Source organism: Protopterus annectens, chromosome 8.part0 (assembly GCF_019279795.1).
Source record: "Protopterus annectens isolate FY-2018-M chromosome 8.part0, PAN1.0, whole genome shotgun sequence".
Taxonomy (NCBI): Eukaryota; Metazoa; Chordata; order Ceratodontiformes; family Protopteridae; genus Protopterus; species Protopterus annectens.
This window is the reverse complement of record NC_056741.1, coordinates 941,716,302-941,741,004: the sequence shown is the minus strand read 5'-3', so window position 1 is coordinate 941,741,004 and position 24,703 is coordinate 941,716,302. Positions and strand designations below refer to the sequence as shown.

Sequence of the window (24,703 nt, the reverse complement as noted above, 5' to 3'; positions counted from 1 at the left end):
TATTGTATAATAACAATAACCCATGTCTGGGTGTGGGTAATGCTGGATTTACCCACGGTTGTTTTTGTTTGGCCACTCAGACTTCACCCTCATAACCAGACCACACCAACCGTGAGTAAATCCAGCATTACCCACACCCAGGCATGGGTTATTGCTTAAATATATTATTCAAAAGAACTGGTATGTTTTACTCTGAGATGGCCATCTCAGAATCTTGTTGGCAAGTTATCCAGTATAAATATATTGCTTATGTTATAGTTAATTGTTTAATGTTTGTAAACTTCTTAATTATAAAAACCTTAAATGTTTAGCGTTTGCAACTTCTTAATTTTAAAATCCTTACTGTGGGAGAAGATCAGTCAGTATGTCATCATTGGGATGAATGACATTAAATTATCCTTTGCACAATATTAGTTTTACAATGTCCACAATGCTATAAACAGATTTTTTTTAATATTGTAATACATCTAGGTGATATGTTGATCAGACCAGTACAATAGTTAAAATATGAATTTAGAAAACTTTTCATGATACTTGCAATAAAAAAATCACTACTTTGTTAGGACAATATGCAGGAGACTGCAACAATGGAAATATTCATGAATTTGAATTGTGTGTGTTAGGGGCATACTCTTGGATGAGGGTTAGGGACATAAAGTTAAAAATGAAGAGGATGAAATTGTGAAAGATCTGTAATACCTGGTAACCCAGCGATGTTGTTCAATCAGAGTCGAAATCCACTTTTAGATTTGAAATACTGTAATCTCAATCAACTTTCGTGAATAAAGATTATCAACTTATCAACTTTTGTGAATAAAAATAATAAAATCAGAAATCAAAAATGAAGTTTGTGTCAAGGATCTTCATTCTGCAAATTTTGATTTTAGCAGGAAAAAAGCTTGGCTTACCTTTAGCACATGTAATGCTGTAATAGGCACATAGAATCAACTTGAGAGGTATCAATTAACAATATTCATATACATACCATAATACTTGGTATTTCCCCATCCAGTCACAGTACATACTTTGCCATCCTCTGGGTCCTGGCCATACGCAGGAAGACATACTGGCTGTATGAGATCTATGAATCAAAAATATGTGTTAACTTTTTAATATATCTGGCAATACAAGAATGCAAATGTATTTGGGATTAAATTCAGTGCTGTCTACATTATCAAATAAATAAGTATATAAATATCCACAAAGTTTCAGTGCAGCCTATCAGACATGTTAGTTAATGTTCTTGAAAACATAAACTCTTGGTGATCACTAACAGTCTGAAAATCACAAAATAAGAGTTATAAAACTCATACACTATTTCCTTGTTATAAATAAATATGATTAGTGATGCTACCCCCCTTCATACTTTTAAAGTCACTTACTTGAGGGTAGATATGAGTAAGACATATATTGCTGTATGGCAAATGGTTCCAGCCATGACAATTTAGATGAAAACGGTTCTCCTTACATATGTTGTAAAACAATAAATATTTTAAACATTACAGAGAGCTATACAGTTACATTTGCTGTTCTGTCTCTGCAATTCAGAAAGGGCAGCTGCCAGTTTAATCCCCAATTCAGTCTTTTTCCATTGGTTGTAGCCTTTTCCAGTTCTTAAGCAAACCCACTGTAGTGATTCTGAGTGATCCCCAAGGCAGGCTGTCTCCAAGGCTTACTGCACTGCTAAGGAGGCATTCCAGATGAGAGGTATATGAAAATTAGTGATGTTCTCTCACCTGGAAATGCCTATAGTAAAGGATTGAGGATTTATGCAGCCAAGCAATTAAAATAATCACTCAGTTGCTTAAATTAACATGGCCAGCCATGTTATTTAACACAGCTAAAAGGCTACATTCACTGGGAAAGAATATGTAGCAAATAAGCGTCAGTGAGTTTAAAAGAAAAGTAATGCTTGGGGTGTGTGCAAGGGGTCTACTTCAAAGTATCGAAAGACTACTTACTTGGATCTGAAATCATCGAGACAACAATAGCAAATCCACATTTCAGCAAACTATCACAAGGAAAGGAACCACTTGGCCACCATGGGGAAGTTTGCCCTTTTCCCAGTATAATACAATCTCAGAGTTGGTATATTTAGTTAGGGAGTGTGGGGTGCAGCCACCCCCCACCTATATTGGTGGGTTTTACGTGTACATATTTTGTCCTGGTGGCCAAGTGATTTCTTTCCCAGTGAACATTTTCACTGGTTTAATGTTTTGTGGAAATGTGGTTTCACTATTTTCATCTGGATTTCAGATTTGAGTGGTCTTTTGATACTTTGAAGTAGACCCATGCGCAAATGTGTCTGTATGTGTGTTTGTGTGCTTGTGTGTCTGCATGTGTGCATGTGCATGTGTATGAGTGTGGGTGTGCATGCATGCATGAGTGCATGTGTACATGTGTAAGCATGTGGGCACATGTGCATGTGTGTTTGTGAGTGCATCTTGTGTGTGAGTTTATGTAAATGCAAGTATGCGTGCATTTAAATATGTGCATGTGTGTGTGTTAGTTCAAGCACGAGTGTATGTGAGTGCACACGTGTGTATCTGTATATGAGTATGTGTATGTGTTATGTGCTTTGTGTGTGTGTGTGTGTGTGTGTGTGTGCACATGATATGCAGAGCATATTGCATTGATTAACATTTTGTTGACTTGATCATAATGAAAATGCTATGAATGTAACCAGTGAAATGTGGCAATCCATTACAGTGATGGTGTACTCTAAGTGTGAAAACCGACTGATGGTGTACTCTAAGTGTGAAAACCGACTGCTCTGCTGTCACTTCAGAAGTAGCGGTGGTGTATAGGTGTGAAACAAAACATTGCAATGGTCAGAATTTTGTTTTTCAAATGATCACAGGCAAACATAAATGTCATACCCATTCAGAAAGAAACTAGTCTGTATATGTGTGCACATGAGTGTGTGTTTGTGCATGTGTGTGTGTGTGGGGGCTACTCTGCATATGAAAGCAGCTGCCACAATTCACAATATCTCAGTCAAATTATTTATTATCGTTTGCTTTTGATTTCTGAGAAGTCTGACTGGGCAAAACCATGGATGCCCTAGGAGAAAAGTTCCACATTATATACATTTTCTTGTGCTAATAAACATGTACTATATAACACTAAGGAATATATACAGCATGCTAAACTCATACACATCAATAGAACATACAACTTTTATTGACCCATTAAAATTTTAGCATATAGACAAGCAAACAAAGCATATGCATGTACTATCCAGGCAATTAAAATTCACAAGAGACCTGTAAACAGGTGATTATTATAGTAAATATGTAAGAATGTTGTGAAATGTTTTTGAACAAATTTCTTAAGGAGGGGTTGCTACAGAGAAGCAGGACTGTTTGTTGTGGCATTAATTCATTGGGAATTTAAATTATGCATGGCATAAGATTTAAAATAAGGAAGAGGCTTAGTAATGGGGTTGTTAACAGTGCAGGACAATTCTGTTGAGAGGCATGTCTTCACTGAGATTTTAAATCGGTGATGCAACATTTGTGTTGCTTGTTGGGATTGATTTCCACATCTCAGCAATGAATACATGGTACAGAAAGTCAGATCTATGATTTTTTGGATTGTTGAGCATGTACTCAGTGTTGTTTTAGTGACTGCAATTCACTGTGAGTTGTGTACATGTACAACAATAGGCTGGCAGCATGACATCTGTCTATGGTAAAGAGGATATTGTCAGCAATCAATGATTGTAGGCAAGTGACTTAAAACAGCTCCAACCAGCTAAGGGACTCGTGTCAGACATTGATATGTTCTGTTAATAATAATATTTGTTAATTTTGCAATTTTAGTAAATGATTTTTTATGGTTGGCCAGTTGAGAGGTCTGTAATTTAGCAACAAAATGATTAGGCATATAGGACACTAGGGAGTTTTATAAGTTTAAATTATGTTTTTATCTCCATATTCTATAAGACAGGTTTCAATTTATAAAGAAATTGTCATCGCAGAGGTAATTATGATTGTAATTAAACAAGTGTTATGAAACTCATAGTCTCATAGTTCCCATCACCCTGATATGACTATGATATTCAAATCAGTTATTCATTCCCTACTAATAAATAAACTACTTTGGTGGCAGGATAGTTGTATGTTTTCAAAATTACCCAACCACCTGAAGACAGAACATTTCAAATAAGTGATAATAATGGTCTGTCCTACAAGAATCAGTACTGGCTCACCTTTTCTTCTCCCTTTTTGTAATAGCCTTAGATCTGACCTCTCACTGAAATCTTGTAATCTATGCAGATGACATCCTTCTCCTCAACTCACATAAAACATTCAGTCATACCACTCAAACTCTTGGTGTAAAAATCAAGGACAAAGTGAAATATGATGGGAGAATAAAGGCCTAAACATATATATATATATATATATATATATATATATATATATATATATATATATACACACACACACACACACACATATATATATATATATATATATATATATATATATATATACACACACACACACACATATATATATATATATATATATCTATCTATCTATCTATATGGGTCCGCTTCGGTAGATCGAACTTTTACAAGGTCGAACCTCATATGCTGAGACCATATGTTTGAACTTGTAAAAGTGCAATCAGACTGAATGGAGATCTCTGTACAGTGCAGAATGGGAAGATATCCCTTTTCCACAATGTAGTGCAATCTCGGAGTTGGTATATTTAAGTAGGGGGGTGTGTGGGGGGTGCAGGGGGGAATACCCCCCCTGCTACAGACATTTAGTTTTGTTTATTGTTGTTTTCTTTGTTTTTTCTTGAGGGTTCGAACTTTTACAAGTTCGAACATATGGTCTCGGCCATATGTGGTTTGAATTTGTAAAAGTTCGATCTACTGAAGTAGATCCATATATATTTGTATATATTCATTAAGTAGCAGAAAGTATTCTAAGAACTATGCAAACATGAGAATGATGAAAGGAGATCCTGCTTATGGGGATGACTGCAATTAGGGACAGAGAGAATAGGCAAGAGGGGAAGGAATTTTCAGGAGAAAACTGTCAAATGAGTCAACACCAAGCAATTGTGGAAGAGGCCAAGATGACATTTTGACTGCATGTCTTCCCTGTAAGGGATTGATATTGGAGTATAGGCAAAGAGAAAGGAGAGGAGAATCCTAAGTAAAAGACCTGCTCTGGTAGAGTGTTTTGGTGAATCTAGAACATAAGCTGCTGTTAAAAATGAAATAACAGCAAGGTATGTAAAACACTTAAAATAAATAAAGGAATCAATCAGAGGAGTTTAGATAAGATTGAGAATAGAGACTGGATAAGCAAGTCAAAAGGAAACAATGAGAGGACATATACAGTGAATAGAAAAAGTTGACACACCCCTGTTAAAATGCCAGGGTTTTATGATATAAAAAATGGGACCACAATAAATCAATTCAAAACGTTTCCCACCTTTAAATTGACCTAAAACCTGTACAATTCAATTAAAAAACAAACAGATCTGTTGGGGAAAAAATATAAAACGTACAATAAGCTGGTTGCATTAGTGTGCACACCCTTAAACTGATACTTTGTTGAAGCACCTTTTGATTTAATTACAGCATTCAGTCTTCTTGGGTAGGAGTCTATCAGCATGGGACATCTTGAATGGCAATATTTGCCCACTCTTCCTTGTAAAAGCGCTCCAAATCTGTCAGAGGGCATCTCTTGTGCACAGCCCTCTTCAGGTCACCCTACAGATTTTCTATTGGATTTAGGTCTGGGCTCTGGCTGTGCCATTCCAAAACTTTAATTTTCTTCTGTTAAAGCCATTCTTTTGTTGATTTGGATCTATGCTTGGGGTCATTGTCATGCTGAAAGGTGAAATTCCTTTTCATCTTCAGTTTTCTAGCAGATGTCTGAAGGTTTTGGGTCAAAAGTGACTGGCATTTGGAACTGTTCAGAATTCCCTCCACCTTGACTAAAGCCCTAGTACCAGCTGAAGAAAAGCAACCCCCAAGTATGATACTGCCACCACCATGCTTCACAGTGGGGATCCTGTTCTTTTGGTGATGCAAAGTGTTGTTTTTGTGCCAAACATATCTTTTGGAATTGTAGCCAAAAGGTTCAACCTTAGTCTCATCAGACCATAGCACATTTTCCCACATGCTTTTGGGAGACTTGATGTACTGTTTTGCAAATTTTAGCTGGGCCTGGATGTTTTTCTGTGTAAGAAAAGGCTTCCATCTTCCAACCCTACCCCATTGCCCAGATGTATGGAGAATACGAGAATTTGTTATTACATGTAGTGCATAACCAGTACTTGTCAGAAATTTCTGCAGATCCTTCAGTGTTGCTGCAGGTCTCTTGGCAGCCTCCCTGACCAGTTCTTTACAACGTCACTGTTGTCCCATATTTTCTGCACTTTTTGATGACTGTCTTCACTGTGTTCCATGGTATATTCAATGCTGTGGAAATTTGTTTGTACCCTTCTCATGACTGATACCTTTCAACAATGAGATCCCTTTGATGCTTTGTAAGCTCTGCGAACCATGGATTTTACTGTAGCAGGCAACTGAGTAAATGTCATGAAATTCCTACTAGGACAGTTGAACTTTATATGAGGTTAACCAGAGTCTCTTTGATTGATGGCAGGTGTGTACCTAAGAAGACTGAATGCTGAAATTAAATCAAAAGATGCTTCAACAAAGTATTAGTTTAAAGATGTGCACACTTATGCAAACAGCTTATTGTACATTTTTTATTTTTTATATTTTTTCCCCTAACACATTTATTTTTCAATTGAGTTGTACAGGTTATAGGTCACATTAAAGATGGGAAAAGTTTTGAAATGATTTATTGTGGTCTCATTTTTTTATATCAGAAAAACCTGGCATTTTAACAGGGGTGTGTAAACTTTTTATATCCACTGTATATGGCTCCCAAATATGCAACAAAGTCAAGAATATTTAGGATTTTTGATGAAGTGTTTGGCTAGATATTTTTATACCCTAAGCAGACTTCAAATAATGTTTCCTTAGGTAGATGGTAATGTAGGAGGCGAGGAAGTAAGTGGTAACCGGGAACATATGTTCTGTGAGTTAAATGAGGTGGCAGATGTTAAAAGTTTTCTGCAGAGTACTCTGTCAGAAATACCGAGAGAACCTAATAAGGAAATTATTTTTTGAGCTGGATACAGGATCTGAATTGGCTAGACACAGCAAGGCCTTGTTAAGTTTAATTCTGGTGGCTGCCAAAAAACAATTACTATTGGATGGAAATCACAGTTTAAAAAAATGAATTTGAAGTGGTGAATACTGTAACAGAGATAAAATAACTGGAAGTCAGATCTTTGAGAAAAGGTAGGAGCAAATTATGTAGAAACATGGAAATTGTGGGAACACATACAGAATAATGTTTAGGTTTGGAGGAGGAGTGAGATTTAAGGGAAGGCAGAAATAGATCAATTTATGTAATGCTGGATTGATGACAGTTGTGCAAAACATTATATGAGATGTATAATGTTTGTAACTGTAAACATGTTGACATGCTTTGTTTTCTGTTATATAAATGTGTAAAACAAAATGACCACATGTTCGTTCATAACCAGTGTTATTTTTGTAAACAAACAGGTGGTGGTACACATATGTTGCATTTGGGTCAGACCCCCTCCCCCCACTCAGCCATTCTAGTGTCCCATTATTTGGCTATTTCTCCTCAGCTGCCATAAATACTGTTCAAAACTCTCAGTGTGCATACTGCTTTCTGCTTTACTTCTACAATGGTTACAGATATTTGGATTTAATTTAAAACTTTTATTTCAAATTTTCCAGCACAAACACTGACAGACGTTTGCTAAACAAAGCAATACAGTCAAACAATGAAAACAGACTTAGCATTAAAACTTCTGTGACTTTGAAACTCACATTCATTGAAACAGCATTGAAATCCACATTCAAAGAAAACGTTATCTGGCCAGTGGCAGATTAAGTTTACCTTTGGTCTGTTTTCAAATCATAGACCCCTTGCACACATTTTTAGGACCATGCAAAATTTCTTTGATTCACCTTCCTGTTATAATAATTAAATTACTGTATATCCCTCATATGTTGATTGGATCCTCACAAATCAACCAAATACTGCCCACCATGTGGCACCCTACTAAGCACTCTCAGCGACCACAGCCCCACTTTTATCCTCAGGCACAGACTTAAAATAACTAACTCTCCCTCCCTTCTACAAACCCGCTGTAACAAAAATTTTCCTAGAGACCACTTCATAAGAGCCTTGCAACATTGCAACTGGTCTCCCATCAAAACCCTTTCATTAGACAAAACAGTTGATTACTTCAACTTCACATTCCTAAATATGTACAACCAACTAGCTGCCTTAAAAACTATCAGGATACATAGTATCCCCACTCCATGGCTCCACAAAACCACAAAAGCCCTTCTTAGAGCCAGGGATAAAGCCTGGAAAACCTGGCGCCATACCAGATCACCCACAGCTAGGAAAACTTTTCACGAGCTCCGTTCCGGAAAAAGGCAGGTTAAGCTCAATAAACAAAATTACTATATCACTCAACAAAACAAATAAAGTTTCAAACCGCAAAAATTCAGGGCAACAACAAATAACATCCTAAAGCCCCGAAGAACAACTACTCCTGCCCCCAATATAACAGATACAGACCTGGACATAGCCTCCACCTTTAATAACTATTTCACTTCCTCAATACTCAAACTCTTAAACAACATCACTTCCTCCAACACCCCACAACCACCTCAGGCCCAAATTAATACCATACCTTTCACACATAAGTCTGTTCCTACCTCTACTATCCAAAAACTCCTAGCCAAACTTAAACCAACTACCCTTGCAGCCAATAACCTTCTTGCTGAATACCTACAAATTGCATCCACAGCTATAGCCTATCCCATTTCACTTCTAATAAATAGATCCATCACCAAACACACTGTTCCATCCCAGTGGAAAACCTCATATATCATACCACTCCACAAAGGTGGCCCCTACACCTTTCCAACTATCGACCAACTGCAATTCCCTCACCCCTCTCTAAGATCCTAGAAAGATGTATTCATCACCAGTTCCTCTCCTATCCTCTCACCAATAACCTTATCTCTTCAATCCAACATGGGTTTTGCCCATCCCACAGCATCTCCACTGCCCTACTCTGATTCACCAATACTATAAACCTCCACAGGAATCTAGATCAATTTGTCTCAGCTACCTTCCTAGATTTATCCAAGGCATTTGACACAGTCTCACATAATTAACTACTGTCTTGTCTCTCTGATCACACCTTAACAATCCCACCCTTACCTGGTTTAAAAGCTATTTAGATAACTGCCAACAATCCGTCAAAAGGCATAACTCTCTACCCCCCCCACTCGCAACCTCCTTAGGCATGCCACAAGGATCAATCCTAGGACCCCTTCTTTTTAATATCTTCACAAATCAGCTCCACTCAGCTCCCTCTAAAGCCGACATAGTCCAATACACTGATGACACAACTCTCATATGCTCTGCACCCAACATCCAACTTCTCTAAGAAAAGCCCAAGAATCTTTCTCTGAAATAGAGAAACGGCTTAACAGCTCACGACTCATACTTAATCCCAAGAAAATACAACTAATGCCATTCCACTCTACTAAAACGAGCAGCCTTACCTTCTCTGTACTCTCCACCAGCAAAACCCAAATCACCCCTGTTACTGAGGCTAAACTCCTAGGAGTTACCATTGACCAGCAACTCAAATTCACAAAGCACATATCAACAACCATCACTAAAGTCCACAAAATGCTAGGTTCCCTCTATCGCTGTAAAGGTTATCTAACCACAGAATCTCGAATTGCAATAGCCAGGACCAACAGCCTATACTCTACTTTATGCATCCTCAATTCTAACTAATCTTTACAAAACTAACCTTAATAAACTTTCCATCTGTTACAACAAAATCACTAAATTCGCTACCAATGCCAAATCACGATCCCATCACTGCCTTTCCTTACAAGCCTTGTACGGACTTGAATTTCTGAACCTATTAAGGTACCATCAATGCAGCCTAGCTCATCTAACTCTGTAATATCCCAAGAAAACTCCTGACTTGACTGGCATGCTGAACTTCTACAATTCTAAGAGACAACTTCGGTCTTCCAACAAAGCCTTAATCAAAACCATCACATGCAAAAACAACTCCAGGGAATCACTATTTGCCCATGAAAGAACAAAAATATGGAACAACCTTTCCCTTGATCTCAGACTACAAAACTCCACACCCACCTTCAAAAACCTACTTAAAACATACCTCTTCACCAACCATCTGTGCAACTGGAATTGACCCCCTGAAGCCTCATCCACTTACTATTTCTACACCCCATATGTCCTGGAAAACACAAACAACACCATCTAACTATACCTATCCAGCACCTATATATGAGCATATGTACATGTGTGTCTATGTGTGCGTGTGTGTGTATATATATATATATATATATATATATATATATATATATATATATATATATATATATATATAGGTTCATAAGTTCATAGGTTCATACTAGGCTATCTGCCCTAGGGCATTTATAAGCCTAGCCAGAATGTGTTTGGCTTTCGCCACCCATTTTAAATTTATTTTGCTATGCCCTTTTTCGAGGTTAGTATACTGTGCCTCTGTCTAACAGTGACACAGAAGTGATACCCGGGTAAACCTACGATCTCCCATCCACTCATCAAGATTCCTCTTGAAGAGAGTCAGTGAGGGACTCTGCCTAACCTGGACTGGGATTTTATTCCAGAGTGAAGGGAGCCTCTGGGTTATGAATCTGTCCCTCCAGCATGTCCTATTTATTTCAGTGCTGAGGTTCAAGTCTCTCGAGCACGTAGCTCGATGGGATTTGGATTTTCTGAGGTGCAGCATGTCCATTAATTCCGGGTTGGACATGGCTTTATACATCAGGCACAGATCGCCTCTGAAAAGGCGGTATGCCACTGAGTAGAGCTGGAGTTTCTTTAACCGGGCAGCATATGGCATCTGTTTGAGCCCTTTGATCCTCTTGGTGAGGTACCTTTGGGGTCTTTCCAGTTGCTGCAGGTGTCTGGTAAGGTACATCCCAAAAGGGGCATTGTACTTAATTATGGGCCTGATGAGGGATGAGTAAAGAGGCACGATGACGTCCCCTGATCTAGATGTGAATCCCTTCATGATTAGGTGGGCTATATAAAATGTTTTTCTAACCACTTTGGCCATGTGGTTGTCAAATGAGAGATTGCTATCAACTTGGGTCCCCAGGTCCCTAATTACTTCTTCTGTACTTAATGGATTACCACCTATGTGGTAATTTGTGGGCACTTTGTTTTGCCAAAGGGATGACTATACACTTTTGGCATTTAGCTTGAGGCCATGGCTCTGGCACCAGTTGTCTGTTTCTATGAGGCCCTTTTGGAGGATGCTTGTGTCAGCTGGAGAGTCAATTATGGCCCAGTTTGCAGTCATCTGCAAACTTGGTCAGCCACAGTCCTTCCGTGTTGGCCTGCACCTCCGGGAAATATATACCGAACAAGAGAGGTCCCAGGACTGAGCCTTGTGGGTCACCACTTGTAACTGGTTTGGAGTCGGACATGGCTCCAGCAATTCTAACCATGTGGGTTCTGTCCTTGAGCCAGTTTGCAATCCATCTAGTGACATAGGGGTTTATATTTAAGCTGGTGAGCTTATCTATAATGCCCGAGTGGGGTATTGTATCGAAGGCTTTTGCGAGGTCCAGGTAGGCTGTGTGGACCACCTTCCCCTCGTCAATGGCCTTGGTGACTGTTTCAAAGAAATCAACCAGGTTTAAGAGGCAGGATCTGCCCTTAACAAAGCCGAACTGGGTAGGATCCAGTGTTTGTAGGTCCCCAATATCTTTATTTATGAGGTCCACGATGATCCTTTCCATAGCTTTGCAGACCAAGCTAGTCAGGCTTATGGGGCGATAGTTTCCAGGATCCGTTGAGGCACCACCTTTATGAAGAGGGACCACTGTTGCTGTACGCCACTCTTTGGGCACATATCCTGTAGTAAGGCTGAGATTGAACAGTAGTTTTATGTTTGGGTTTAGCTCTTCTTGGCGTTCATGTAGGACGCAGCCCGGGACACTATATCACTCAACAAAACAAATACAGTTTCAAACCGCAAAAATTCAGGGCAACAACAAATAACATCCTACAGCCCCGAAGAACAACTACTCCTGCCCCAAATATAACAGGTACAAACCTGGACATAGCCTCCACCTTTAATAACTATTTCACCTCCTCAATACTCAAACTCTTAAACAACATCACTTCCTCCAACACCCCACAACCACCTCAGGCCCAAATTAATACCATACCTTTCACACATAAGTCTGTTCCTACCTCTACTATCCAAAAACTTCTAGCCAAACTTAAACCAACTACCCTACCCTTGCAGCCAATAACCTTCTTGCTGAATACCTACAAATTGCATCCACAGCTATAGCCTATCCCATTTCACTTCTAATAAATAGATCCATCACCAAACACACTGTTCCATCCCAGTGGAAAACCTCATATATCATACCACTCCACAAAGGTGGCCCCTACACCTTTCCAACTATCGACCAACTGCAATTCCCTCACCCCTCTCTAAGATCCTAGAAAGATGTATTCATCACCAGTTCCTCTCCTATCCTCTCACCAATAACCTTATCTCTTCAATCCAACATGGGTTTTGCCCATCCCACAGCATCTCCACTGCCCTACTCTGATTCACCAATACTACAAACTTCCACAGGAATCTAGATAAATTTGTCTCAGCTGCCTTCCTAGATTTATCCAAGGCATTTGACACAGTCTCACATAATTAACTACTGTCTTGTCTCTCTGATCACACCTTAACAATCCCACCCTTACCTGGTTTAAAAGCTATTTCGATAACTGCCAACAATCCGTCAAAAGGCATAACTCTCTACCCCCCCCACTCGCAACCTCCTTAAGCATGCCACAAGGATCAATCCTAGGACCAATTCTTTTTAATATCTTCACAAATCAGCTCCACTCAGCTCCCTCTAAATCCGACATAGTCCAATACACTGATGACACAACTCTCATATGCTCTGCACCCAACATCGAACTTCTCTAAGAAAAAGCCCAAGAATCTTTCTCTGAAATAGAGAAACGGCTTAACAGCTCACGACTCATACTTAATCCCAAGAAAACACAAGTAATGCTATTCCACTCTACTAAAACGAGCAGCCTTACCTTCTCTATACTCTCCACCAGCAAAACCCAAATCACCCCTGTTACTGAGGCTAAACCCCTAGGAGTTACCATTGACCAGTAACTCAAATTCACAAAGCACATATCAACAACCATCACTAAAGTCCACAAAAAGCTAGGTTCCCTCTATCGCTGTAAAGGTTATCTAACCACAGAATCTTGAATTGCAATAGCCAGGACCAACAGCCTATACTCTACTTTATGCATCCTCAATTCTAACTAATCTTTACAAAACTAACCTTAATAAACTTTCCATCTCTTACAACAAAATCACTAAATTCGCTACCAATGCCAAATCACGATCCCATCACTGCCTTTCCTTACAAGCCTTGTACGGACTTCAATTTCTGAACCTATTAAGGTACCATCAATGCAGCCTAGCTCATCTAATTCTGTAATATCCCAAGAAAACTCCTGACTAGACTGGCATGCTGAACTTCTACAATTCTAAGAGACAACTTCGGTCTTCCAACAAAGCCTTAATCAAAACCATCACATGCAAAAACAACTCCAGGGAATCACTATTTGCCCATGAAAGAACAAAAATATGGAACAACCTTTCCCTTGATCTCAGACTACAAAACTCCACACCCACCTTCAAAAACCTACTTAAAACATACCTCTTCACCAACCATCTGTGCAACTGGAATTGACCCCCTGAAGCCTCATCCACTATTTCTACACCCCATATGTCCTGGAAAACACAAACAACACCATCTAACTATACCTATCCAGCACCTATATATGAGCATATGTACATGTGTGTCTATGTGTGCGTGTGTGTATATATATATATATATATATATATATATATATATATATATATATATATATAGGTTCATAGGTTCATACTAGGCTATCTGCCCTAGGGCATTTATAAGCCTAGCCAGAATGTGTTTGGCTTTCGCCACCCATTTTAAATTTATTTTGCTATGCCCTTTTTCGAGGTTAGTATACTGTGCCTCTGTCTAACAGTGACACAGAAGTGATACCCGGGGTAAACCTACGATCTCCCATCCACTCATCAAGATTCCTCTTGAAGAGAGTCAGTGAGGACTCTGCCTAACCTGGACTGGGATTTTATTCCAGAGTGAAGGGAGCCTCTGGGTTATGAATCTGTCCCTCCAGCATGTCCTATTTATTTCAGTGCTGAGGTTCAAGTCTCTCGGCGTAGCTCGATGGGATTTGGATTTTCTGAGGTGCAGCATGTCCATTAATTCTGGGTTGGACATGGCTTTATACGTCAGGCACAGATCGCCTCTGAAAAGGCGGTATGCCACTGAGTAGAGCTGGAGTTTCTTTAACCGGGCAGCATATGGCATCTGTTTGAGCCCTTTGATCCTCTTGGTGAGGTACTTTTGGGGTCTTTCCAGTTGCTGCAGGTGTCTGGTAAGGTACATCCCAAAAGGGGTATTGTACTTAATTATGGGCCTGATGAGGGATGAGTAAAGAGGCACGATGACGTCCCCTGATCTAGATGTGAATCCCTTCATGATTAGGTGGGCTACATAAAATGTTTTTCTAACCACTTTGGCCACGTGGTTGTCAAATGAGAGATTGCTATCAACTTGGGTCCCCAGGTCCCTAATTACTTCTTCTGTACTTAATGGATTACCACCTATGTGGTAATTTGTGGGCACTTTGTTTTTGCCAAAGGGGATGACTATACACTTTTTGGCATTTAGCTTGAGGCCATGGCTCTGGCACCAGTTGTCTGTTTCTATGAGGCCCTTTTGGAGGATGCTTGTGTCGGCTGGAGAGTCGATTATGGCGCCCAGTTTGCAGTCATCTGCAAACTTGGTCAGCCACAGTCCTTCCATGTTGGCCTGTACCTCCGTGAACAAGAGAGGTCCCAGGACTGAGCCTTGTGGGACACCACTTGTAACTGGTTTGGAGTCAGACATGGCTCCAGCAATTCTAACCATGTGGGTTCTGTCCTTGAGCCAGTTTGCAATCCATCTAGTGACATAGGGGTTTATATTTAAGCTGGTGAGCTTATCTATAATGCCCGAGTGGGGTATTGTAGCGAAGGCTTTTGCGAGGTCCAGGTAGGCTGTGTGGACCACCTTCCCCTCGTCAATGGCCTTGGTGACTGTTTCAAAGAAATCAACCAGGTTTAAGAGGCAGGATCTGCCCTTAACAACGCCGAACTGGGTAGGATCCAGTGTTTGTAGGTCCCCAATATCTTTATTTATGAGGTCCACGATGATCCTTTCCATAGCTTTGCAGACCAAGCTAGTCAGGCTTATGGGGCGATAGTTTCCAGGATCCGTTGAGGCACCACCTTTATGAAGAGGGACCACTGTTGCTGTACGCCACTCTTTGGGCACATATCCTGTAGTAAGGCTGAGATTGAACAGTAGTTTTATGTTTGGGTTTAGCTCTTCTTGGCGTTCATGTAGGACGCAGCCCGGGACACCGTCTGGTCCCATTGATGCTTTGTTTTTTGCTTTGGAGAGGGCGGCTCTTACCTGAGCATCTGAGATGTCAGGGGGGCAGCACTCTGCTGGGATAGATATTTGCCCTTTTGGTGGGGGTTGCGCTGAACCTGTCAGCTAGGATGTTGGCAATGCAACAAAGACAAACCAGTACTGGATGAAGTGTCTCTTGAGAAAAGTCCTATTTGTATCCAAAAACACAAAAGAGGCACACCACGATGATTCTTCAGGCTTTAATGGAGAATTAAAACATCAAAACAGCTGTAGAAGGAGTAAGCTTCACGTTTAACAACGCTTCTTCAGACTTAAAATACATCTAAAAAAATGTGTTCTTATATACTCATAGTTAATTGAATAATTAAAGCAATTAGAATAATTAAAACTCTATCACAGTCATCCCTTGTTAAAGGTGTATTGCTATGTTAGTAGCTTATATAAAAGACTATATCTTGTGGCTGTATATATAGTAAATGCAAAATACCTATATATTATACAAGACACATCTACTAAAATTAAGAATAGAACAATTTAAAATAATAATAATTAGCAGTACTAATATAAAATAGCCTACAACTTATAAGAACAAGCTAAAAAATGGTGTCACATGTATAACACTATCCTATGTGGCATAGCTAAATCAATAACTAGAATAGTGTATAAAGATAATAATAACAAAATTATTAAACATACATATATATATATATATATATGTGTGGAAAATATACATATATATAAAAAATACATATATATAAAAATATATATAAAAATGTATATGTTCGTACATACTTACACTGAATGTTTGGCTAAGTATACATGTACAGAAATAGTGTATGCAAGTTATATTAACTTGTTTACTGTACATGTATGGATATTAATGACTATAAGGTCTCCCTTTTAGAAAAGGTTTAAGTGATATTTTATCATTGAGGCCATGGCCTCTATGTGCTTGTAGCCTTAATATCCATTTGTTTTCCTTTTCTTCAGTGAAGTTCTTTATATCACCAAGTCTATCTGTTTTATTGACTAGCTCAAGTACTTGAAACATGAATTTATGTTTAGATCCTAGACTCAATACATGTCTGGCTAAAGCATTCCTATCATCCTCTCTATTTATGGCATATATATGCTCCTAATTCTTTCCGTAATGTTCTATTAGTTTTCCTATATAGAATGATTTACATAATGAACATTTTGCCAAATATATCAAGTCCCTGGATCTACAATCAGCATATCTATCAAACTTGAAATTATTACCATTATCAGGATGTGTAAAACTATTTTCTTTTGTTATATAGCTACATTGATTACAATGTCTGCATGGAAACGTCCCCTTCCTTTGTGTTAAAGGAGCTACCTTTATATTATTTTCATAGCAGAGTAACCTCTTGAGGGATTTCATGTTCTTATATGTGATATCAGGCCTATCACCTATAATATCTTTTAGCCTATCGTCTACCAATAACATTCCCCAATTATTAGTTAAAATGTTTCTAATAGTATTATTCCTGTTTGTAAAAGGTATCACTATTCTATTCTTAACTGTTCCTGTCTTAAATCTTTTTATACTATTGCCATCTTTGCCAGTCCTATGTAGGAATGGTCTACCCCTACCCTCTCTTTCCAACGAATTATCCCGAAATATTTTGTTCAATACTTGTTTATTGTATCCTCTATTTAAAAATTCATCTCTTAGTGTCTCACATTGTTCATGATGTCTCATATCATCTGTTACTAGCCTAGAGACCCCTAATGTCTGACCTCTGACTATATTGGGATAGAGGTGTCTAGGGTGCATACTGTTGTAGTGTAATAGATTATTCTTTTCAAGGTTTTCTAAACAAATCCGTATTAACAGTGTTCTTATCTTTACTAATGAGAACATCTAAAATTCTATCCTATCAAATGATTTAGAACATTCAAATCTCAGAAAATCAGTTGTTCCATTTATATAAACTATAAACTGATCCAACTCTTGGTGTACCACCCACAGGAGGAACATCATCCACAAAACATTTACAGCTTAATATTCTCTCTAAGTGCATTTCCTAAAACATAAGTTCCTTCCCAGTATGCCATCACAAGTTTGCATATGAATTAGCACATGGTGTGCCCATCGCTACACCCTTTTTCTGTAAATAATAATTATTATCATATAGAAAAACATTGTTCTCAAGTACCAATTCTAGAATAAGCATCCATTGTATGACTTGGTTATTAGGAATGTTTTTCTCAAGTAGTAGCAATCTCACATATTCCATCCCTACTTGATTTGGTATAGATGTAAAAAGGGAAACAACATCTAATGTAACCAGTAAATCACTGGTATAGTCACTATGTGAATGTAAGCATTCAGCATAGCTGTATAAAAACTCCTCTGTGTCTCTAATTATGGACTCATTGTTATTCACTATTGGTTTGTTTCTCCACCAATAGTGAATAACAATGAGTCCATAATTAGAGACACAGAGGAGTTTTTATACAGCTATGCTGAATGCTTACATTCACATAGTGACTATACCAGTGATTTACTGGTTACATTAGATGTTGTTTCCCTTTTTACATCTATACCAAATCAAGTAGGGATGGAATATGTGAGATTGCTACTACTTGAGAAAAACATTCCTAATAACCAAGTCATACAATGGATGCTTATTCTAGAATTGGTACTTGAGAACAATGTTTTTCTATATGATAATAATTATTATTTACAGAAAAAGGGTGTAGCGATGGGCACACCATGTGCTAATTCATATGCAAACCTTGTGATGGCATACTGGGAAGGAACTTATGTTTTAGGAAATGCACTTTTAGAGAGAATATTAAGCTGTATAAACGTTTTGTGGATGATGTATTCCTCCTGTGGGTGGTACACCAAGAGTTGGATCAGTTTATAGTTTATATAAATGGAACAACTGATTTTCTGAGATTTGAATGTTCTAAATCATTTGATAGGATAGAATTTTTAGATGTTCTCATTAGTAAAGATAAGAACACTGTTAATACGGATTTGTTTAGAAAACCTTGTCGAAAGAATAATCTATTACACTACAACAGTATGCATCCTAGACACCTCTATCCCAATATAGTCAGAGGTCAGACATTAAGGGTCTCTAGGCTAGTAACAGATGATATGAGATATCATGAACAATGTGAGACACTAAGAGATGAATTTTTAAATAGAGGATACAATAAACAAGTATTGAACAAAATATTTCGGGATAATTCGTTGGAAAGAGAGGGTAGGGGTAGACCATTCCTACATAGGACTGGCAAAGATGGCAATAGTATAAAAAGATTTAAGACAGGAACAGTTAAGAATAGAATAGTGATACCATTTTAACTAATAATTGGGGAATGTTATTGGTAGACGATAGGCTAAAAGATATTATAGGTGATAGGCCTGATATCACATATAAGAATATGAAATCCCTCAAGAGGTTACTCTGCTATGAAAATAATATAAAGGTAGCCCCTTTAACACAAAGGAAGGGTACGTTTCCATGCAGACATTGTAATCAATGTAGCTACATAGCAAAAGAAAATAGTTTTACACATCCTGATAATGGTAATAATTTCAAGTTTGATAGATATGCTGATTGTTGATCCAGGGACTTGATATATTTGGCAAAATGTTCATTATGTAAATCATTCTATATAGGAAAACTAATAGAACATTACGAAAGAATTAGGAGCATATATATGCCATAAGTAGAGAGGATGATAGGAATGCTTTAGCCAGACATGTATTGAGTCTAGGATCTAAACATAAATTCATGCTTCAAGTACTTGAGCTAGTCAATAAAACAGATAGACTTGGTGATATAAAGAACTTCACTGAAGAAAAGGAAAACAAATGGATATTATTACAAGCACATAGAGGCCATGGCCTCAATGATAAAATATCACTTAAACCTTTTCTAAAAGGGACCTTATAGTCATTAATATCCATACATGTACAGTAAACAAGTTAATATAACTTGCATACACTATTTCTGTACATATATACTTAGCCAAACATTCAGTGTAAGTATGTACAACATATACATTTTATATATATGTATTTTTATATATATATATATATTTTCCACACATATATATATATATATATATATATATATATATATATATATATATATGTATGTTTAATAATTTTGTTATTATTATCTTTATACACTATTCTAGTTATTGATTTAGCTATGCCACATAGGATAGTGTTATACATGTGACACCATTTTTAGCTTGTTCTTATAAGTTGTAGGCTATTTTATATTAGTACTGCTAATTATTATTATTTTAAATTGTTCTATTCTTAATTTTAGTAGATGTGTCTTGTATAATATATAGGTATTTTGCATTTACTATATATACAGCCACAAGATATAGTCTTTTATATAAGCTACTAACATAGCAATACACCTTTAACAAGGGATGACTGTGATATAGTTTTAATTATTCTAATTGCTTTAATTATTCAATTAACTATGAGTATATAAGAACACATTTTTTAGATGTATTTTAAGTCTGAAGAAGCATTGAAAAACGAAAGCGCTACTCCTTCCTACAGCTGTTCGCTTGATGTTTTAATTCTCCATTAAAGCCTGAAGAATCATCGGTGTGCCTCTTTGTGTTTTGGATACAAATAGGATGTTGGCAATGTCTGTGGGTTCGTGTATTTTGTCATTTTGGACTAATTCTGAGCATATCTGTGAATTACCACCCAGGTTCCTAACCTAACTAAAAAGAAAGCCTTGTGATTATCCTTAGTGTCCTGTGCAATTAATCTCTCCAAGCAGGCATTAGACAATTTTATGTGTAACCGTAGTTTTTAGCTAATACTTATCAGTGATGCCTTCCGTTTTTGGGATTTTGCTCTATCATTTAGTAGCTTCTTCCTTATTTTGTATAGTTTGTTTATGGCTGGGGTCTACCAGACAGGACGTCTGCCTTTGGAGGATTGGGTCTTGGTTTTATTTGGGATTGCATGATCCATGCATTCCTGAAGGTGTTCATAGAATGCGTTTATAAAGGATTCTGCGGTCTGGGCCGTATTTTCCACAGGCCTGGGGGCTTTGAAGGATTCCACCTCAGTTTTGAGGAGTGTGAAATTTGCTTTATTGAAGTTTTTCACTGTGATTTTCTGGGCAGGGGTTGGGGTCGGGATGTGAATATCCAGTGAGATTAGTTTATGGTCTGATCTTACCAGTGAGGGATACACTTCTGGTCTGGAGCATAGAGTCCCCATGTTGGTAATGATCAGGTCCAGTATGTTTTCTCCTCTTGTGGGAGTGGTAACAAGTTGTTCCATAGCATTTGAGTTTATAAATTCTAGGAACCTTTGGGCTAGGGTGTTGGAGCTAGAGTAATGCTCCCAGTCTATGTTTGGGTAGTTGAAGTCGCCCAATATAATGGTGTTTGGAGAGACCTTCATATTTTCCAGTGTTCTCAGGAAGGCCGAGTGGGGTTCCAGGGTTTGGGAGGGTGGTCTGTAGCAGGCTATAAACTGGAAGGCAGTTTTACCCACTGTTAGTTGCACATGGATAGTCTCTGATGCTTCGTGCTTTGCCACCAACCTGGAGGTGTGGGTATCTTTGATGAATATCGATACTCCCCCTCCTTTGTGGTTTGGTCCAAGTTTTGGGGCCGAAAAGCATGGTATGAGGTATAACCTGGTAGTGCTGGGGTGCTCTCGGGAGCCCTGAACCAGGTTTCTGTTACTGCACAGATATTGATGTTCTCCATGCTAAGGAGAGTTTCGAGTGCGTGCATCTTGAGGTTTAGACTTCTGGCATTGAGTAGCATTACTCTTAGTTTCTTATCCCTTGTGATACCTATATATATATATATATATACATATATAACTATAACTATATCTATATCTATATATCTATATCTATATCTATCTATATATATATATATATATATATATATATATATATATATATATATATATATATATATATATATATATATATATATATATATATATATATATATATATATATATATATATATATATATATATATCTAAATATGTGTGTATATGCTCTTACATGTATATTTGCTTGAATGTATATATGGAAAACTTAAAACAGTTATATACTCTTATTCAACTGTGAAATATCTTGCAATGCTCTACCAGGTTCTTATCTACTCTCATTGTATATTTTGTACACTTGTATTTTCAACCAAAAGGGGGAATATTCTCTTATTGTATACTTATGGCTGTAAAGTCTACAGTCTGTATGCTACTACTCTGTAATGTCTCTTTTGATAATTTTTCTTCTCTCTCTGTAAACTTATGGAGTTTTTCTCCCCAGGACTCCGCTGAAAATGGACACTTGTCCAGTCAGACTATCCTGGTAAACAAATGTTAAATAAATAAGTAAATAAGTATAATACAACACCACTTGTTAGAGGATGTTTTAAATTTATAGCCAGTAAGCAAAGAAACAAAACACATGAACCAATAATGCCAAAAACCACCTAATTCAGAACATTTTAACCATAAGAGGCCACTCAATCCTCTGTCATTACAACCCACCAATATCAGTCAATATGCACAGTCTCTGCAGAAGTAAAAGTCATCTGAATAAGTCCACATTAAAGATATGACTGTAACTAATGAAAAGGTTGCTGCTAGCAAAACGCTTTATATTTAAGTATTCCATCTACAAATTCACTCCCTGCTGCTCTTGAAGAATAAATTGCCTATGTTACATTGAAAATGATAACCTGGTAATATTGCAATAGGGAATGGATGTCAAACTAAAACAGTTTCATGGTTACTAGGCATCTTATCCAAAGGAGGACATACTCAGTACTGCAGTGCCCCAACCTCTTAAAATCCAACACAGTATTAGCAATCCATCTACATGCTGTGGGAATAGAACCCACAGCCTTCTGCATCAAAACAAAAGTATGTTACCTGCTGTGCTGCTAACATTGCTTTAAAACTCAAATCACAACAGTGATACCATTTGTTAAGGAAAACAACTGCATATTTTGGGTAGAAGATTTAAGCTCTTGTTTCCTTTAGCTAAGGTACAGGGCTTGAGTCTAAGCAAATTACTAACCACCTGCTAACCCTAACTAGGGCATTTCACTGTCTCTCACACACACACCTCAACTTTTTAATGCAAGAAATCTGGACAAAGGGTAAAATAAATAGGAAGAGATTATAAATATTTCTCTCATGAGCTTAGAAATTTGCTAGAATAACAGGATTTGTGTTAGTATGCATTTTTCTAACAATATGAAATCTAAACCTCAAATAACTGTCATTATTTAGCAACTTCAATGTTTTTATGAGGAAAACCAAAAAATATAGGGCAAAAATCTGGACATTCTGCAAAAACGTGGGCAGTTAAGGGGTATGCTACCTATCTCTTACACACACACACACACACACACACACACACACACACACACACACACACACACACACATACCATAACTCTCAACCACTTAGCACAAGACGTCTGGGCAAAGCATGTCATAATGGGGCCCAAAGGCCTAAAACTAGGGACACAGTTTAAATATTGCTCTTATAAATTCAGAAAGTTGCTAGAATAACAGGATTTGTGTTAGAATGCATTTTCTAAAAGATATGAAATCTGAAACTAAACTTAAATGCATGCCATTAGTTAGTAACTTTAATCCTTAAACCATTCCGGTGATTTCTTAAAAAAAAAAGACAATTTTTATGAGGAACAGTCCAAAAATATAAGGCAAAACTATGGACATTCTGTGAGGTATTACACACACATACCTTCCTCTTAGACCCTCCCTGTACCTCTCAACCTTTTAGAGCAAGAAATCTGGACAAAGACGCACATAATGGGGGGGGGGGGCAAATGTCCAAAAATAGGGACACCTTTTAAATATTGCTCTTACAAACTTAGAAAGTTGACAGAACAACAAGTTTTGCATTAGTATGAACTTTCTGAAGGATATGAAGTCTAAAGCTTAAATGTCTGCATTATTTGTTGTCCTAATCCTCAATGATTTGCCACGGATTTCCAGAAAATCACAGTTTTATGAGAAAAAGAGCACATATGTGAGACTAAAATCTTGACATTCTGCAAAAATCTGGACATTTCACTCACTCACATACACACATACCCACACACAGAACTAGCTACTTCTTATACACACTCAAAAACACACACACAGACCTACCTACTTAATATACACACACGCGCACACACGCACAAACATGCACACACGCAGCACACACACGCACACACACACACACGGATAACCTTGTCCCAACTGCCCCATGTCTGGAAAAGTTGGTGTGGAACAAACTGGGTGTGTCCAAAAATTCCACTATGAATATTGTTAAACCATACAAGACCACTGTCATTACGAATAAGTGCATCTATGCCTCTTCTACTGCCAATACCTATTAAATATACAACTACAAGGCTGCTTGTGTGTCACAAATGATTATTTGTCACAAATATGACAAATGAAAGGTGTAAGGCCCTTACTCCTAATGTAACAATGACATACTAAGAATCTTACTCTGGATGTCTGAGGCTAAAATCTGACTAGGAGTATGATCTCAGTGATCAGTGCTAGCTGCCTTGGTCAGCATTCCAGAGTGAGGGCTGTGTCCCACTCCTTTCAGAGTGTGTGGCGCATCTCTACAAAAGAGTCTTGCCTGTCAGCTTTGCGGCAACGAATCTTTGGCATGAATTTCTTCGCAAAAATATGCCCTGTTCATGCAGACAAGTCTACATACATGTGTATTCCTATGTACAGCAAACCATTACTACATTTTCACACCAGTACAGCGGTTAGACAAATCTTTTTGTGAACGGTAACACTGATTACAGTTTTCTGACCATTTTGACACATTCTGCACTTTCACTGCTTACATTTGAGTCAGCTTTTGTTTTTGTTCGAATCAATGGCAGCTGGTGACTTCAAATCAAAGGGGGGCTGCAGGATACAGCTGAATGGGTGGGGTCAATGGGAAGG

General features: G+C 37.8%; 1 protein-coding gene across 1 annotated transcript in view; it reads right to left on the bottom strand.

The window, feature by feature from the left end:
• The window catches only part of HPN (hepsin), a 925,289-nt gene that overhangs the window by 116,934 nt on the left and 783,652 nt on the right, over positions 1-24,703 (bottom strand). The window contains exon 10 of the mRNA XM_044080457.1: positions 986-1,081. Coding sequence (XP_043936392.1) covers positions 986-1,081 — 96 coding nt within the window. The remainder of the gene's footprint in view (positions 1-985; positions 1,082-24,703) is intronic.